Source organism: Vulpes vulpes, chromosome 1, assembly GCF_048418805.1.
Source record: "Vulpes vulpes isolate BD-2025 chromosome 1, VulVul3, whole genome shotgun sequence".
Lineage (NCBI taxonomy): Eukaryota > Metazoa > Chordata > Mammalia > Carnivora > Canidae > Vulpes > Vulpes vulpes.
In genome coordinates, this window is record NC_132780.1 from 79,202,529 (window position 1) to 79,221,399 (window position 18,871).

Here is an 18,871-nt window from a genome sequence, read left to right on the forward strand (position 1 = left end):
GAAGTAAACACATCCTTCCCTTTTACTTAAATCATACATTGTTACTGCGGTAACAATGAAACCATGCATATTAGGTGCCTACTGTGTCCCAGGTGCACTGCATCCAATTATTCCACTAAATCCTCATGATGAACAAGATAGCTATTATCCTTTTTTTTTTTTTTTGAAATACTGTAAATGAGGTTTAGAGAAGTTTAGTGGCTTGCCCATGTTCATCAGCTGGTTGGTTGCAGATACCAAAGCCTGTGCTTTTCAGGGTCACCATCTGATTACTTGCTTCAAAGCCATCCTTTGCTTCCCAGAGCAAACCCCCAACACAAACATGTCCAGCATAACTTTAAAGAGAATCTGTCAGATGCATATTTTGTACACAAAAAAGTACCACTGTTCCTTAATGAGGATTCTTTAGCTCACTGACTGATACTATGTTTGTAGACATGGTCTCATCTGGATGAAGACTATCAGGAGCTCAGCAGACAGCTGGAGGTGGTGGAAAGTAGCATCCCGAGTGTGGGGTTGGTGGAAGAAAGTGAGGACAGGCTCATCGACCGGATTGCACTTTATCAGGTCAGCAGCGTCCAGTGGCATCTTGGTGTGAAAAGTACCCATATTTTCTTTTGAAACTTTTCCGTGGTTTTAACAGGACTCTAAACAAACTTGCAATCAAATATTTTATTAAGTACTTTTACTTTTATTTCAAGCTACTGACATTGTTCAAAACAGATTTTAAGTGTTTTATCTATAGTAGAACATAAGAAAGCTCTTTTTTCTTTTTTTTTTTTTTTAAATGAGAGAGCTCTAAAAATTTAGCCTCTACCAAGCATTTTATGTGGTATATACTGGTGTCACAATATCCTTAACTATAACTTGATAGTTTTAAATGTACCTGAAGTTACTACAAAGAAGAAGAAGACGACGACGATGACGACAATGACGACAATGGAGAAGAAGATCTATACTTAGATATGGATGAGCTATCTCAAATTTTCTAATCTTACTTGGGTGCAAATATTTGAAGTCTGACTAATGGAGCAGAAATATTATGGACATCAGAGGAACTAGAATTCTTAAAGAGAAAAATTGTATCATCCAAACATTTAACCCGCTATTTTTAATCATTTTTAGCACTTGAAATCCAGCCTTAATGAATACCAGCCCAAATTATATCAGGTATTAGATGATGGGAAACGACTGCTTATATCCATTAGCTGCTCAGATCTAGAAGGCCAGCTAAATCAACTTGGAGAACACTGGTTAAATAATACCAACAAAGTGTCTAAGGAACTTCACAGATTGGAAACAGTATTGAAACACTGGACCAGGTAATACAATGACTACTAGACATCGTTTTAGATTAGTGTTACAGAATCTTTATAAGGCTTCTGGGTATGGGACTTTAAAAAGACTTGATCCCTTTAGGCACTATTCTTATATTTTAAAAAATAAGGGCAAAAACAAAGTCTCTAATTAGATTCTTATGTAGTTGTATAAACATGTATTAGAAATAGGCAGGGAAGCAAGTGCCTGATACACTGTATCTTGGACCTTTGATCCTGCCTTGCCTTTTGACTGTATATGAGTGGTCACAGTAAAATCTTAGGAGAAATAGAAGGAAAGTGTGTTTGAGAAACTAAAGTTTCTCAAGGGCATTAGGAAGTATGCAAGAAAGTGGAGGTTGATTTTACATAATGAAATACTCTATATCAGTGCCACCTTTATTTCTAAGAACTTTTAATAGCAGTCATCTAATATTTTATAAATAGCCTCAATGTGAAGGAGTAGGAGAAAGATATATGTATATTTTTACATTCAGCTTAGAAATGAGAAAGTTGAAACTTGCTTACAGTATAAATTTGAAGAGAAATTGACAGTGTGAATGCAAGACATTTATTCTCCCAAACCTGTTGCATTTCTTGTTTTAAAATTGGCATTGCTGAATAACATGGGTTAACAGAAGAGATGTATTGGGTGTTTACTTAATAGGCTCATCAATATAATTACAGATATCAAAGCGAATCTGTAGAACTTATTCACTGGTTGCAATCTGCAAAAGACAGGCTAGAATTTTGGACTCAACAATCTGTGACAGTCCCACAAGAACTGGAAATGGTCCGTGATCATCTAAATGCCTTCCTGGTAAGCCTAAGAATCTAAAGCACTTGATTCAGTTTTATATACTTCATAAACCAAGCTATAGATGGTATGTCAGTGTTAACTATGTATGGTCAATAATTGCCTCATCAAAATAATTTTCAAGGAATGGCTTTGTTGTTGGCTTTCATTCAAGACAACGGTCTGCTTGCCTTTGTTTTCCTCTGGAGGGCTTAACATAACTCTCAAGAGGTAAAGAAAAATTGTTTATGCAATAAATGGTTCTCTTTCCTTAAATTAAAGGTCTGACCATTTAATCCTGGTTTGAACGTTGCTACTTCTTTTAGGAGTTTTCCAAAGAAGTGGATGCCAAATCTTCTCTGAAATCGTCTGTCCTCAGCACTGGAAATCAGCTTCTTCGATTAAAGAAAGTAGACACAGCTGCCCTACGTTCAGAGCTGTCACACATTGATAGCCAATGGACTGACCTGCTGACAAATATTCCAACTGTACAGGAAAAGCTCCATCAGGTATAAAAATAATCATAGGTTTAAATCATAATAATTGATTTAAGCAATATTAAATGAAAGGAGTATTAATCTGCTTTTACTTCCAAATTTAAATCAGCTTTGTCATGGACATCTTGACTTTTCTCTCTTGGATTGTTCTGCATACTAAAAGTGAACTGCTCTACAAAGCCATACCAACAGATGTCATATCTTCCAAGGAGTTCTTTACTCTGTGTGTGTGTGTGTGTGTGTGTGTGTGTGTGTGTGTGTGTGTAGTAGAACCTTCACCTGGCCTTATTTAAACTTTTTTGTTTTCTCATGAGTAAAACATGGGTGACTACACTTCCCTCATAAAGTGGGTAGTTATGAGGATTCAATCACACTATATAGAAAAGACCTATAATCTCACCTACAATAGAACAACTGGCATTCAATAAATGTAAGTACTTCCCTTATCTGGAAATACATTTCTCTCCCCTAGATCCCAGACAGTATATGTTTATCTCTCTTTGATGTTCATCATTCTACCAGGTATAATACCTGTGTCTAATGCCTTCTTACCCTCCTAATCAGCAGCTATACACATCCAGGGGGCAGGAAACAGGTCACATCTATCTCTATATCTTCCTGCACCACATAGAAGTCCATAAATATTTTAAATGATTGCTTTTGTTTCTCCAAATCATTATAATAAGTATCTACAAAAATGTATGATAGATTAAGTAAGATTCAGAATTCTTAGTATATTTTAGTTAAAGAGTAAGAAAATTGGCTATGCTCTTAGGAATAAATATCAGAGTGCCAAAAATCTAGAAAATGATAGTTTGTAGTGTGGTATTTTTCTTTCTTCCTTTAACATTCCTGAGTCATAATACACAGAAATTTTTACAAGATAATTAATAAAATACATCTGTTGAATGTTTTGTAGTTAAGTTTTTTTAACTCATAAAACTAGCTATAAAATAAGAATAATATTTTCTTCTTACTGGTATTTTGATTAATTAGTTAATGTTTATGCAATGTTTATAGTATTGGATGTCAAGTAAACATAAGATGACTATTATTGTTCAGTGTTTGCCTGATGTTTAATTTCAAGTTTCTAATGAGCTTAAGATCGAAAGATGTCATTAGGAATCATTATCTCAGTTGGACATTAATAAATATTAATGTAGGGATTTTAGGTTGGAAGAATTTTGGTTTGAATTTTAACACTTGTGTCTTATTCTGTCTCTTATTGGGCAGCTCCAAATGGATAAGCTGCCTTCCCGTCATGCCATTTCTGAAGTTATGACTTGGATTTCTCTTATGGAAAATGTTATTCAAAAGGATGAAGAGAATATACAAAATTCAGTAGGTTACAAGGCAATTCATGAATACCTTCAGAAATATAAGGTAATGGAACTTTTTTCTAACTTTTCATATTTTAAGATTCTTTTATCCAAAAGAACTGAAATTATGGACATCAGATTTTGGAGTATATGTTTCATACATAGTGACCAGAGAGGGGTACAAGGGTAAGGAAATTGCCTCCCTAGTTGTAGACCATAGAAAAGTTGTCTGGTACTAGGAATAATTTTAAATATGATTTCGTGTCATTTAAATAATCATAAAAATGTTATAATTTATAAACATGTTTAGTGAGATAATACAATTTATCCAATTCTACATCCTCTACCTAAAAATATATACATATATTTACATTCAGCATATTAATAAATTAAAAATCTTATAAATTCAAATTCGTATCAATATATTTATAAGTTCAAAATTTATAGATTCAGGATGATCATATATATATTCAACTTCTGATAATAATGAGTTATATAAATATATGCAGTTTGTGCCTTCTGGCTAAATCATCAAAATGATAAAATTCATCTTTTTTTTATAAAATTAATCTTAAGGTTACTTGAGGCTTTCCAATTCCTGATAAAATAGAAGATATTTATATGCATAGCCTTGTTTTCTTATTTTTATCCCTTCACTTTTCAGGGTTTTAAGATAGATATTAACTGTAAACAGTTGACAGTTGATTTTGTGAATCAGTCTGTGCTACAAATCAGTAGTCAGGATGTGGAAAGTAAACGCAGTGATAAGACTGATTTTGCTGAACAACTTGGAGCCATGAATAAAAGTTGGCAAATCCTGCAGGGTCTAGTGACTGAGAAGGTAAGCCAAGTGGCCTTTGCTGTCCATATTTACATGAAAATGCCAAGAACAGTCACATTCTGTAAAGAAGACTAATTTCACAAGTTGTATAGCTACACAGGGCACATTGATGTTCCTGCAGGGGACACCACTGAATCCTGTTGTTCCAAATATTTACTTTTTCATTATTTTCTGTTATATATCATCTATTCTTCACCTGTTAACATGTTGTTTTATTTTTTTAATTGCCTCATGGGGTGCCTGGGTGGCTCACTCAGTTAAGTATCTGCTCTCGGCTCAGGTCATGATCCCACAGTCCCGGGATGGGGTCCGTATCAGGCTCCCTGCTCCATGGAGAGCCTGCTTCTCCCTCTCCCTCTGCCTGCCACTCCCCCTGCTTATGCTCTCTTCTCCCTCTCTCTTTCCCTCTCTCTGTCAAATATATCGATAAAATCTTTTTTAAAAAGATGCTGCTCAACTTCTTTTGCCTTTCAAGTTGACTTTTTTACTTACTCATCAATACTAGTCACTGATTCACACTTTATAAGATTCATTTTTTAATCATATATCCAATAAACTATATTGTAAGAATTCTTAATTTAGAGGGAATAGTGGCTTGAGTAATTGGAGGAAATAGTGGCTTCAGTTTAAAATAAAATTGCACATTTCATTTCATTATGTTTGTTCAGATCCAGCTGTTGGAAGGCTTATTGGAATCTTGGTCAGAATATGAAAATAATGTACAAAGTCTGAAAACTTGGTATGAAACCCAGGAAAACAGACTAAAGCAACAGCATCGAATTGGAGATCAGGCTTCAGTTCAGAACGCAATGAAAGACTGTCAGGTAACTTGTCCAGGTGGCTGACATGCATAGGTCACAGTTTTATGACCCTGGGAGTTGAGAGTTAGATACTGAAAGAAGTTTTGTTCGGTAATGAGTTTTTCTGATTATATGAGTTTATAGAGTTTTTTGTTAACTATTATGTTCTTTCACCTATTTAAAAGAATTTGAAATTATGAGAATTTTGAGATGTACTTGTAAGTAGAATGCTATGAACCCCACTATACTGATCATCAGATTTAGCAAATATTAAGATTTTGACATATTTGCTTGAATTATTTTTAAATATTTTATAGTGAATCCCAGACATCATGTCATCTTATTTCTGCATACTATAATACACATCTTTAAGAAATGGACATTTTCTTATATAATCATAACGTCATTATCACCACAAAAATTTTAATGATAATCCCGTAGTATTATTCAGTGCTCAACTCATAATACTGTTTCCTCAGTTTTCTTTGAAATGTCTTTTTTTTTTCAGTTAATTTACTCACATAAGGGTACAACAAGGTCCACATGCTACATTTGTTATTGGATCTCTTAAGCCTCTTTAATATTTCTTAATACAATTAACTTGCTGCAGAACCTGTAGACTGGCCTCAGGTTCTGGATGAGCCTTGGACTTCATTTAAGATGTCCTTTACCTTGCTCTTTTCCCCTCTGTATCTCCTGTAAAGGGAAGTTAGCACCAGAAACTTGATTTAATTCTGTTTTTAGCTCTGAGGAGCAGAGTACTTCACAGGTGACACCATTAATTTCTCCCATGTCCCATGGAAAGCATTCAGCAGCATATGCTTGTTCTACTATTAGAAGAATCTCTGGTTCAGGTGGAGTGAGCACACTCTAAATGTTTTCCAGTGACTTCAGAACACTTAACATTTGCTTAGGTATTCTTGTGAATTACAAAAGAAATATGAGTCATTACAGGTAATGCTATAGTAAAATTTTTAAATAATTCAATAATTTTTAATGTACAGATTAGCTGTGACTATTCTCTGTAGTATTTCCAAAGAACAATTGAAGACTCAGCTGTGAAATAGTTCTACAGAAACACTTTTCCCTAAATCTTGTTTTCATATTGTAGACTCCAAAGAGAAAGGCCTTTCATAATGATCTGACTTCTAACAAGCATTTTTTTTTTCCTTGGGGCACCTGAAAAGAGAGATATATTTAAGCTCTCAGTCAAAGCTTTTCCATTCAGAAAAGGAAGAGCAGATGCTCTTGTGCCAGGCTGACAAGCTAATGGATTGTAATTTCCAGAGTACATAAAAATGGCAAAGAAAATAATCATATAGAGAAATACCTTGAAAATTTAAAAAAATGTTTCACATCAGAAGATGGGCATATAAAAGACTGAAGACCAAAATTATGCATCACCTAATCTTACTGCATTTCCAGTTTTCCAGGGGCCTGTAGTATTTCTAATTTGGGCCATCAATTTTGTATATCTAAATGTACAAAAAAATCCAGAATTTCACAATTTCCCTTTGAGGGATGAGAAGTCAGACCTCTTAAGCTTCTAAATTAAAATGTTTCCACCAAAGTTAAAAGATCATTTAAGTCTTAGCATTAGTAACATTACTGCTTCTTTGTTATACCATTGTGATAAACCTTACTATTAAAAGTGAAACAATACATTAAATTTTCCTTTTTTCTACTTTCTCTACTACTTTTTCTTACTGTTTTTTCTTCTCTTTCCTGTACTTTTTTTCTGCCATTTTCTGTTTTGTTTCTTTTCATGACCATGTCTTCTATTTAAGAGAGACAATACTATCGAAGATGTAGCAGAAGCTTGGCCAAGTTTCACAGAAGGTCACACCAGGCAGCGTCAGGAGGGAAAGCTTGAAATGTCGTTTAGAGAATTTCACACACAATGCCAATTAGATATTTCAAATTTCATCTTTGTTTATTTTTTGAAACAAAGAACCAAATGAATGTAACCCACACAATTATTTTGGGGCATCGCATAAAAATCACAACAGCTTAATGGCAGGTTCTATTTGGCAGTACCACAAATCTAGATAAAAATTTATTGTCATTTTTGAGAAATTGTTCCTCTGGACCAAAGTGTGAAATTCAAGCCAGCAGACTTAAATCGGTGACTGGATTTAAGCTTATTTTCTTTAAAACGTCTTGAATATTTTCCCACTTTTTCAGAGGTGATTTATTAATTGAAACCAACATAAAAAATAATATTTATGAATTAACTCAATAATTTATTAGAGCAAAAAAATGTTAGGTTTGGCTTTTTTCTGCATTGATCAGAAACAATTATCTTTTAATTATTGAAAGGAAAGAAAAACACAATTTCATTTTGGACAAAGTATATATTTCAGTCAGTCTTGTTTCCTTCCTGGGTTTTGCTTTTATGCCAGCATAAGCATGCAGGCCATTTTAGAGATGTGTTTTTAAGTAATGGATCATTCATTTAATATTGCTCACTAAAAAAGTTACCATCTATGGATAAATAAGATAAATTTAATTTCAATGGCTGGATTTTAGAATTATATTAAAGACTTGTTGGAAGGATTATTTATGGTTAACCCTTTAAAAAAGTTGAGAGAGAAATCCTTAAATAGTAAAATTAATTATGTTTTCCATATTGCATAAAGGACCTATGACTCTGGTAATCACCATATTCATTCTCTGATCAATTAAAGCTGTCAAAATATTGACAGAATTATGATGTAAAAATGAAAGCAAAATATTAAAAATAAAAACAATATCTTCAGGCTACTAATTGCATGAATTTTCAATTAATACATCAAGAAAAAAATAGCTTTATGATAATTAAGGAGAGAAAAATAAATAAATTAGTACTGACTCATGGCTGATGACCAAATAGCTGAATAGACTAATACTATTCTGCATTTGCCAAGTTTTTAACAGCTTAAAAGACATTTCATGTATATTATTTAGGAATTTTCTTCACTTTAAACTCCAGTGCGTACAAATCTACATATCTAGTTCGGGAGATATGCTTCTGAACATAAGCATGCAACCAGGCTTTAATATATGGCTTCTCACATCAGCCGCATCTGGAACTTACATCCTCTCCACAGGTCACATCTGGGGACTCGCTTCCAACACTGTGCTAGGAGTCAGTACACCCAGCAGGCTTGGGTTCTAATCCATTCTCCACGCCTCACCAGCTCTATAATCCAAGACAGGTTATATGACTTGATCTCCCACTTATTCATCCATCCCAAATGAGCTTTCCAAAGTTTCAAATGACATTAAAATATAAACTGGGTTATAATGTATGGTTAAGGCTGATCTCCACAATGTTGCCTCATTGCATTTTCTTTTTTGAAGAATTCATACTGACTGTTATAAAAGCACATGCCCCCCCAAAATAGGATTTGATTCATGAAAAAAAAGCCTATAACCTTTCAGAATTATATAGAATCAGGGAGAAAGGAAGGCTAAAAGAGATTCTGATTTTCTGTCAGAATAAAGATACCCAGTAGAAGTTCTTAATTTAAAGAGGCACATCTTAATAGTAGCAGAAATGTAACTAAACTCAGATACCGAGAATACCATCCTATTACATTTCATCCTGTGGCCTAGGACTATGTAGCTTTTCCCACACCAAGATTCATGAATTTAAGAATATAAATCATGTTACCATTTCCCACATATATTTCTTTCCTTCTTACTTCCTGAAAAAAAATTACATGTTGCCTTGTCTTTATTAGGTAATCAAATTTTACTTTTTAAAAGTTATGCTAATTTCCCTTAAAAGGCTATTTTAAAAATTTAAATGTAGGAACAAGTATTGCTGTAGAGACCCTCTCCCTAGAATGATAAATTTTTTGGATTAGCAAAAACTTGGGGGGGATATGGGGCTGTAATAGCTCAATTTCAGTGTACAGAGTTCCACAATAGAACAATTTAAAATGACTATTTTTAATCTTTCAGGATCTAGAAGATTTGGTTAAAGCAAAAGAAAAAGAGGTAGAGAGAATTGAGCAGAGTGGACTTGCTTTGATTCAGAACAAGAAAGAAGAAGTCTCTGGCATTGTCATGAGCACGCTGCGGGAGCTGAACCAAACCTGGGCAAATTTAGACCACATGGTAATATTGCTTGCAGAGACCTGACTCCAAGGCTGTTTTGTGTCCAAACATGTCATGGTGTTTTGGTTTTCTGAAAATAACAGTAAATAGTTACAGAATTTCTACATTATCTCTTTATATTAGGTCTACTTCGTTAACCTCTTCCTTATTTTATTTAAGATTTTTATTTATTTATTTATTTGAGAGAGAGAGAACAAGGGGAAAGGCAGAGGAGGCCAACTCCTCACTGATGAGCAGGGAGCCTGATATAAGGCTCTGTCTCCCTACCTGGAAGATCATGATGTGAGCTGAAACCAATAGTTGAATACTTCCCTGATTTAGCCACCCAGGCACCCCTATTAGACTTCTTTTTTTAAGTCTAGCTTTGGATATTTCCTATAATAAACATTATTATGAACATTCTCTCTTGGCAATCTCATCCATTCCCACGTCTATAGGTACTGTCTAGGTACAGACAATTCTCAAATGTAAATCCCCAGCCTGGATTTCTCTCCTAGACTATAGACACAGACAGAGGCAGAGAGAGAAATTGAATTTATAGACAGCTCCTCTTGCATGACCAGTAGACACCTCAAACTCACATGCCCAAGCCAACACTTGTTCTTCCCCCACAAACCTATGCTTTCTGCCATCCCGGTTAATGACTGCTCTGCCTGGTTGCGTAGGCAAAAGCCAGAGTCATTCTTCACTCCTTCCTCTCATACCTTACATGTGATCCATCAGCAGTCTTGTCAGCTTTCTTTTCAGCACAAATCAAGAATCTTACCCTCCCCCCATCTCCATAGCCTACACTCGGGTATAAGTCAACATCACTGCCGGCCTTGATTTTTCCAGTGGCCTCCATGCCAGAGAGCTCCTGTTAAATGGAAACCAGGTCACACCACTCATCTGACCAAACCCTTCCCCTGCCTCCAGTAGCTTCTTGTCTTATTAAAAATGAGGCCAAAGCCTGGTGAGGGCCTGAAGGCCCCTAGGACCTGGCCTTCTATGGTCTCTCCAACCTATTTTCTGCTTCTGTCCCACACATTCATTTTGCTTCTGGTCTTTCCTAACTCTTGAACTCATTCGGCACATTTCACACTCAGGGGCTTTGCACTGGCTCTTGCCTCCACCTGGAACACCTCCTCCCACGTATCCGCATGGGCCGCTCCCTCTCCACAAACTTTTTCAAATCTGCTCTCTCAGTGAGGGCTTTCCTGTTGGCTTTGTTTTAAATGATAGCTTCCACATCCCTACCTCGTACTCCCTGAAGCCCTTCTCTGTTTTGCCTTTATCATTTATCAACTTCTAACAAAGTAATCAGCCTACTTGTTTAAATTTCTCTCATTAAAATGTAAGCTCTATGAAGACATTTGATAAATCTATGCCTAATGGAGTGCTGAAGTTTCCAATAAAAAATATGTACAACAACAAATCTGCTCTGCACACACCTGTGCAAGTACTTATCATGGCAGTTTGCAGAGATGAGAGCTAAGGCACAAACAGGTTAAGTGACTGGGACCTATGGCGTACAGCAAACAGCTCCTTACAGTCTATCTACCTCTCTAGGTGCAGCCTTCCAGGCTGTCCTTACCTTATCTTTAACCCAGTTTTAAATCTGTTTTACTTAATTTTATGCATTCTTATAAATCATCACAAATCTTGGAAATAATTTACTATGTAAATAAATTAAGTGGTTCTTTCACAGAAACATCTCATGAAAAGCAAGTGAAAATAATACAAAGAAGAAATAGACTATTTAAAAACTCTGATTAATCTCCTGGCTTTATTTTCATGTCTGCCCCTGACTTGCATAAACTAAGCGCTCACCCCTGTCTGCACCTCCAGGCTTTGTACCATTTCTGAAGCAGCACTTTCATAGTCCTTTGGCCCGTTAGATAGTAATTTGATTGGTTTCAGCATTTTTTTATTTATATTAAGAACAAAAGCAGAGAATGTAGATATAAACTAATTTATATTATCTCTTTTCTTAATTATGGCCATACTTCTACCTTATTCAAAATATTACATTTAGAAGATTAAGGGTGCCATTCAAGAAGTCCAAAGTAGATATCTTTCCAAATAACACAGACCAAACAAAGAGCTTAAATTTTCTGTTGCAGATAAGTCTAGGGAAAGGATGTTCTTAAATGTTTTGTCTTAAGATATGAATTTGAGTGTTGGGGTGTGTGTGTGTGTGTGTGTGTGTGTGTGAACATGCATATGTGAGATTAAAAAGAGAGAAAGAGAGAGAAAGGAAATGAGGGAAAAGATAGATAGATTTTTATTTCATTTTTTAGGACCAGACTGCCTAGATTCAAATCTAGGTCTCTCATATTCCAGTAGTATGATCTCAGGTGATTTTTATAACCTCTTTGAGCCTCAGTTTTTTAATCTGTAAGATAGGGATAATAATTATACCCACCTCGTAAGGTTGTTATATGAATTAAATGAGTTAATGCATTTAAAACAATAATTTAATATATTTCCTAACTGTGGTGTTAAATATATTAATCTTTTATCACTTGTATATTATATAGATATATAGAATACATATTGTGTATATTTACATTCAAAGGTTGTATGTTACTTTTTTAAGCATTCTAATTAAGACTGAGTGGTCAAAAATTCACAAAAAATATATAAATTTCAGTGTTTCTATGTCTTTCTTTTCAAATCTTTCTTTTCTAGTTTATTTATAATGTCTGAAACCTGATGAAGTTCTTAAATATTAATGTTTCCATCAATTCAATATGAATTCCATCATTTTAAATATTTAAAATTTTAAATATTATGCGATTATAAGAAGCATCTGCCTCTTTCAAAAGGTTGGGCAATTAAAGATACTGTTGAAGTCCGTGTTTGACCAATGGAACAATCACAAGGTGGCCTTTGATGAGATAAACAGCTACCTCATGGAGGCCAGATATTCTCTTTCCCGCTTCCGTCTGCTGACTGGCTCTTTAGAAGCTGTACAAGTTCAGGTAGACAATCTTCAGGTAAGGAATGAAGTTAAACCATCTTTAATATTCCTTTTAATTTGAGAAAATAAAAAAAGCAAACATGAACAGCATTCTAGAATATTGCTGTATATCGTTTGCATTTAATTATTTTTAAATATGTAGAATCAATCCTACCTGCTTTATTTGTAACTTAAACTTGCCTATAGATACCAAATTTCTGGATTAGTTGATATATAACTAAATGATTTTAAAAATTCTATTATAAAAATATCCACTTGAATGCATTTTATAAAATGATTTCACATCCAAACCAACCTCCTTGATCTCGTTGCTACTTTTATATCTTCCCTTTCTCTCTTTATCCTGCTTCTTCAAGAATATTCTAAGGAAGTAAAGAGAAAACAAAGAGAAGGATAGCAAAAATGGTAAACTTGTAAACTCTTAAGTTGTTTTCTTTTTGTTCAGCATAGTAACAGTGGTCTGCCTGATTTGTATACATAAGCCTCTATTTCTAGCACTTACTGCTTGGTTTCCTGTCATACAGAATGACATCGCTGCTGTTGACTCTGCAGAGCACTGTCTCCTAACTCAGGCCACTGCCTTCAAATCAGCTCCAGCCCTCACTCTCCTGCACACTGGGCACTGATTGGGCACTCTCACCTATGGCCACTCTTTCTCCCTGGCTAATTCATGCAGACTATATGATACAAGATGGGCAGCATAGGCCCTCAAGAGATGAGTTAGTTGCCAGCAAGAGCCCAGCATGTACCCTCCTTACATCAATCCCTTTCCCTGGCTTGGCAATGAAATTTTATATGTTGCTGACCTCATAGACAGACTCTGATCTGCAGGAAACACCTTTTCTTGGGGATGGGGTAGAAAGGAGGAAGGATAAAAAATACATATATTTAAACCTTAAACAATTGTTGCATATATTGAAAATCATTAAAATTTGCTATGCAAATAGTAAATTTGAAAACATTTTATAACTTTGAGGAGATTAGAAGTACTTTTTAATTTAGCCTAGTCTGTATTTAATACCAGCACATGCTATCTTTAAGATCTGAAAGGATTTTGATTTGATGGCAATCAGATATTGGTGTTAAATAAAACTGTATTTTTTAAAGATTTTATTTATTTATTCATGAGAGACACACAGAGAGAGAGAGAGGCAGAGACACAGGCAGAGGGAGAAGCAGGCTCCATGCAGGGAGCCCGACGTGGGACTTGATCCCAGGTCTCCAGGATCACGCCCTGGAGGGCTGAAGGCAGCGCTAAACCACTGAGCCACCTGGGCTGCCCCAAAACTGGATTTTTGTAGCCTCTGTCACCTGTAGAGTTTTATTAAGAACTGAGTCTAGCACCTCAGCAATATTTCCTTCAAGACCTTTCACTAGTTTTTGGTAGAAGACTGGACCAAGTCTATAGCCTGTCTAATAAATACTCTTTGCAAGGAAGAACACCCAGAGATAGAATTTATAACTGATACTCAGAAACGCCATGACTTCTTACGGTCTATTTATCTGAAGTTTCTGGTAGAACAACTCTAGGTATGTAATAAAATGGAAACCTGGGTTTTGACTCTGAGTAACAAAGAGAACCAGTGTGACAGATTGCATGCATACCACCACCATAGCTTCCTACTAGGTGAAGGACAAGGACACTCATGTGAGCTTTTCCAGCAGAATTCCAGATGCCACTATAAGAAGATTTAGTTTTAAAGAATCCCTTTTCACACTCATAAGAACAAAATTATAGAAGAAAAAAATGGCTATCTAAAGAAAACATAAAGCATCAGAACAAAGTTATGGCTTACATATTTTTATGTATATATTTGTGAAAACAGCTATAAATTCCTTTTAAACTTGATTATTAAAATTTATATCTTGGCATGTCATCCGTAGCACTTTTTTTTTTTTTAATTTTGGGGCAGAATCTTCAAGATGATCTGGAAAAACAGGAAAAGAACCTACAGAGGTTTGGCTCTATCACCAACCAACTGTTAAAAGAGTGTCACCCACCTGTGACAGAAACTCTTACCAATACATTAAAAGATGTCAATATGAGGTATGGAACATGCTACTTTTACACTGCTATACATTATTTATATCACAGCGTTGTTATAAATAATGATACAATTAAAATTTGCTGGCATTTTGAATTCAAGCTGTATAGATTCTATTAATGTTTCAGTTTTCACAAATGAATTTAAAGTAACTGAATGTGGTGAAGAGCCTTAGAAAGAGATTACAACTGCTATATACCCAAAGATTGACCTCATTTTTGCCCCTGAAATACAAGTGGGAAATACTACATGGCAAAATTATGTCTAATAGAAATGACACCCCCCCCATTATTTCCATATTCATATAAAGCAGGATCATGAAAAATAAAATAGCAAATAACAGCATTTGGTGAGGGGTGTTAATCTGCCCATGAGTGTTGGCTATTGTTTCTAGATGGAATAATTTGCTGGAAGAGATTTCTGAGCAGCTGCACTCCAGCAAAGCCCTACTTCAACTCTGGCAAAGATACAAGGACTACTCCCAACAGTGTGCTTCTACAGTTCAGCAGCAAGAGGACCGAACCAATGAGCTCTTGAAGGCAGCCACTAACAAGGACATTGCTGATGACGAAGCTGCTACATGGATTCAAGATTGCAATGTATGTTTTCCCCCCAGGCTGGTCTTAGACTCTCTCTCAATTTCAGCAAGGCTAGTGCTGATGTGTGTAAGCTTTTAGTACAGTCTCGGTATGTGGGACAGCTATCCAAAAGTTGTTTTTAAGTATTAGAGTCTGCTAGGTTTTCAGAACACTGTTGCACATGTATCAGATTTAAGAGGTCCCTCCCACTGTTTTTAAAGAGAAGTTGTTTTTGCATTTTTCCAAATAACCTGCCATCCACATGAAGGTTTAGGTTATTTGTTTTTACACATTTGGTCAATATCAAGAAATGAGAGAATATGGAGAATAATGTATCTTTTAAAAATCCACTGTGAAAGATATTACCTATTTAAGTCCATTATCTCTTATGTAAGCATCACACATAATTATTTCTTCTAAGAACTTAATAAGTCTTTCTCTCCTGATTTACTGGTATGCTTCTTTTTAATAGCTTTTTAATATTTTCTTTTTCTCTGAAGTTGCCAATAACCTACTTTAGGTTTTCAGAAACTGTTCTCTTGTTTCACCCATTACATGGTTCCTACCATGTGTCATGTGTCCTTATTTGTCTTTATTTTAATGAACTTGTTTCAAAGATCTTCTTGTAAACTTTCCCAAATCGGTTTATTAGGATTAGGCAAGTTATAAAAAGCATATAAATTTCAACCTATTGTAATACTTTCACGTGAATACTGAATAATGACTTTAGGGCTGAAGTTTAATATTTACAGTAATGATAACATAATTCTTTTCTCTCCTCCTTCCACATAATTTATTCTTACAAGATTTGTCATTTTCAATTTTCAGTCCTCCTGAGTTGATACATACACACTGGTTTTAAGGGGTAATACTCCAAATTATCTCTCTGAATTTGTCTAAGATCTATGTCAAGGTCAAAGCTGCCTTTTGTTTTTCTCCCTCTCATGGGAGTCACTGTTCAGGGTTAACAGGCTCTACCCTTCCCACCATGTCTGGTGGAGCACCCTTAACAGGTAAAATAAGTCATTTGTCATCTCTCAGTAATAGATGGAAACCAGAAATAGGGAATTTCCATTGGTTACATTTTGAACATTTAAGAGTGTCCCACAAAAGGTCGAGACAAGAGAAGCCATAGAAGAAAATGGAGCTACAGTATGCTTTAATCCCTGCTCACCAGGGCCATTGTTGGGGTTCTATGCTCCACTGAGACAGGAGGGTCTGTCGCAACCACTATAATGCAACCATGCATATGAAAGATGCTGTTGACAAATTCATCCCCTGTGTGTATAATATTAAGCAGAAAAAGGTCAAATGTAGCTCTGTGTATTTTGACTTGGTATCAACTACATGGAAAGATAGGGGGAAAAATGCCCAAATGTTTCCACTTATTGGGTCTACATGAAGAAAATGTTTCTTCCTTTTCTGTATGTTTCTCTGCATCTCCCCCAGGATCCTACAATGGATTTCTTTGGCTTTTATTATAAGGGTAGTACATATACTTCTAAAAATGTTAACATATCCATTTTTTTAAAAATCAGATTTAATTCTTCATTATTTTTCTGCAGGTGTAAAGGTTATTTAGTGTAGTAATTTGACAAGTAAGAATTAAGTATTTCTAGATGTGTGACCTTTTGCTGATTATCAGTTTAAGGAGTACACTTACCATATTATTTCATAACGGGCATATTTTCATCATCTATAGGATCTCCTCAAAGGACTGGGGATAGTGAAGGATTCCCTTTTTGTTCTCCATGAGCTGGGAGAGCAGCTCAAGCAACAAGTGGATGCTTCAGCGGCATCAGCCATTCAATCTGATCAGCTGTCTTTGAGTCAACACCTATGTGCCCTAGAACAGGCTCTTTGCAAGCAGCAGACTACATTACAGGTATGTTACAGAGCTCATAATAGGTATGTGTTATAAATTGATTTTCTGTAATATCTGAACCTAACCACAGGAAAAGAAAATTTTTTCATCATTAAGACAATACCTCTTTCAAGACCAAAGAATTAAAAAGTAAATGAACTTGGAAGTTCCAGTGAGGACAAAGGAAGGTGGAAGTCTTTAACACTATTCTTTATAATGTGATTTTGCTCCTAAAGCAATGTTTCCTTCTATGTTACTGAGTGAAATATGTTCAACTAATAAACAGTAAGTGGCTTTAGTGTTGACATTCTTGTTTATATAACAAGTTTTTGCCAAGAATCAGAATATATTTCTATTTGGTAGCATATTTTAAAAATAACTTTAATTAGTTAATTAATAAATGGAATATAAGAGTAATTCCAAGTTTTCAAAAAATTACATTAATAAAGAGAATAAAGGTTAAATCATATAGTCTTATTTCTTTAGTTATTGCTTCTTGAGGATAGCAATTTGGCACAAGAATATGAAAAATAATTTCAGCATCCAATTGTCCTTTCACTAGATATCTAAATACCAGTTTTCTTTTATGAAAACAAAAGGTTGGAGTTCTTGACTATGAGACCTTTACCAAGAGTTTAGAAGCATTGGAGGCCTGGATAGTAGAAGCTGAAGACATATTACAAGGGCAGGACCCTAGCCACTCATCTGACCTCTCAACCATTCAGGAAAGGATGGAAGAACTTAAGGTAAATGCACTCAAATCCTAGGCCTAAATCTTCTTTTGTGCCCCCAGATCTTAAGGATTACTCACAACTCCTGACATACGCCTACTTTTTATTGTGAACTTCCAAAGAAATCCTTACCTGCTCTGTTTTCCTGTAGTGAGCACATGCTGATTTCACACCCTATGATGGGAGCCCAGCCAGGAGCAGTCCTAGGATTCCAGCTCATTCCTCCTTCCCACCTCTCATATCTTCCCCTGCATAGTAGGTCACCTTCTCCTTTGGAGCCTTTGAGCCTCCCATCTCCATCTATACCCTTATCCTCTCCTAGGCAAGTCCTCTATCTCTCAGACCCCACCAATAGCCTCCATAGCCTTCTGTATAGCATTTCTAGCCCATAGTTGCCAGAATGATCTTTTTCTTTAAAGAGTTTTACATAATTATGAATTATTTTAAACATTCAGTAAATAAAATGATACAATAGACATGCCAGTTTTATCATATTATTTCTGTTTAAAACTCTCCACAGGTTCCCATGGTTCTCAGGGTGAAGACCAGTGGACCTGGCTTCCATCTTCCTAAGGATCTTGTCTTCCTCCACTAGTCATCTCAGTGTCCATCACAGTGCTTCCTCACATACTCTCATAGCATACCATTTTTCTTCTTCAAAATTTTTTCATACCATTTAATTACCTTTGTGTGATTAGGTGACTACTGTTGTGGAATAGTATTATTGGAATAGCATCTTACTGTCTGTAGGACCCATGAGAAGGAGCCCTGTATATTAGTTTTGCTCACTGCTAATATCTACCCATGGAAAATCTGCCATCTAATTGTTATGCTTTCAACTTTAGCGGTTGGAAAGATTTATTCTGTCTTTAGAGTAATGAGCCCATTTCAGAGCATACAAAGAGAAAACACACACAGCCAAAGGTGTCCTGCCATTTCCCCCTTTCTATAGCCAATTTCCTAGCTGGAGTTACAGTTGCTCCCCCCACCACTACCCACCTCCCCAACCCCTGAAAAC

General features: G+C 35.4%; 1 protein-coding gene across 12 annotated transcripts in view; it reads left to right on the plus strand.

Annotated features, from left to right (window-relative positions):
• SYNE1 (spectrin repeat containing nuclear envelope protein 1) overlaps positions 1-18,871 on the plus strand; it is a 450,176-nt gene that overhangs the window by 341,736 nt on the left and 89,569 nt on the right. For all 12 annotated transcript variants that reach the window (XM_072767663.1, XM_072767691.1, XM_072767685.1 and 9 more), the window contains 13 exons: positions 436-567; positions 1,126-1,322; positions 2,004-2,136; positions 2,439-2,621; positions 3,843-3,992; positions 4,593-4,769; positions 5,438-5,593; positions 9,518-9,673; positions 12,481-12,651; positions 14,549-14,682; positions 15,075-15,279; positions 16,961-17,143; positions 17,722-17,868. In XM_072767663.1, coding sequence (XP_072623764.1) covers positions 436-567; positions 1,126-1,322; positions 2,004-2,136; positions 2,439-2,621; positions 3,843-3,992; positions 4,593-4,769; positions 5,438-5,593; positions 9,518-9,673; positions 12,481-12,651; positions 14,549-14,682; positions 15,075-15,279; positions 16,961-17,143; positions 17,722-17,868 — 2,124 coding nt within the window. The remainder of the gene's footprint in view (positions 1-435; positions 568-1,125; positions 1,323-2,003; positions 2,137-2,438; positions 2,622-3,842; positions 3,993-4,592; positions 4,770-5,437; positions 5,594-9,517; positions 9,674-12,480; positions 12,652-14,548; positions 14,683-15,074; positions 15,280-16,960; positions 17,144-17,721; positions 17,869-18,871) is intronic.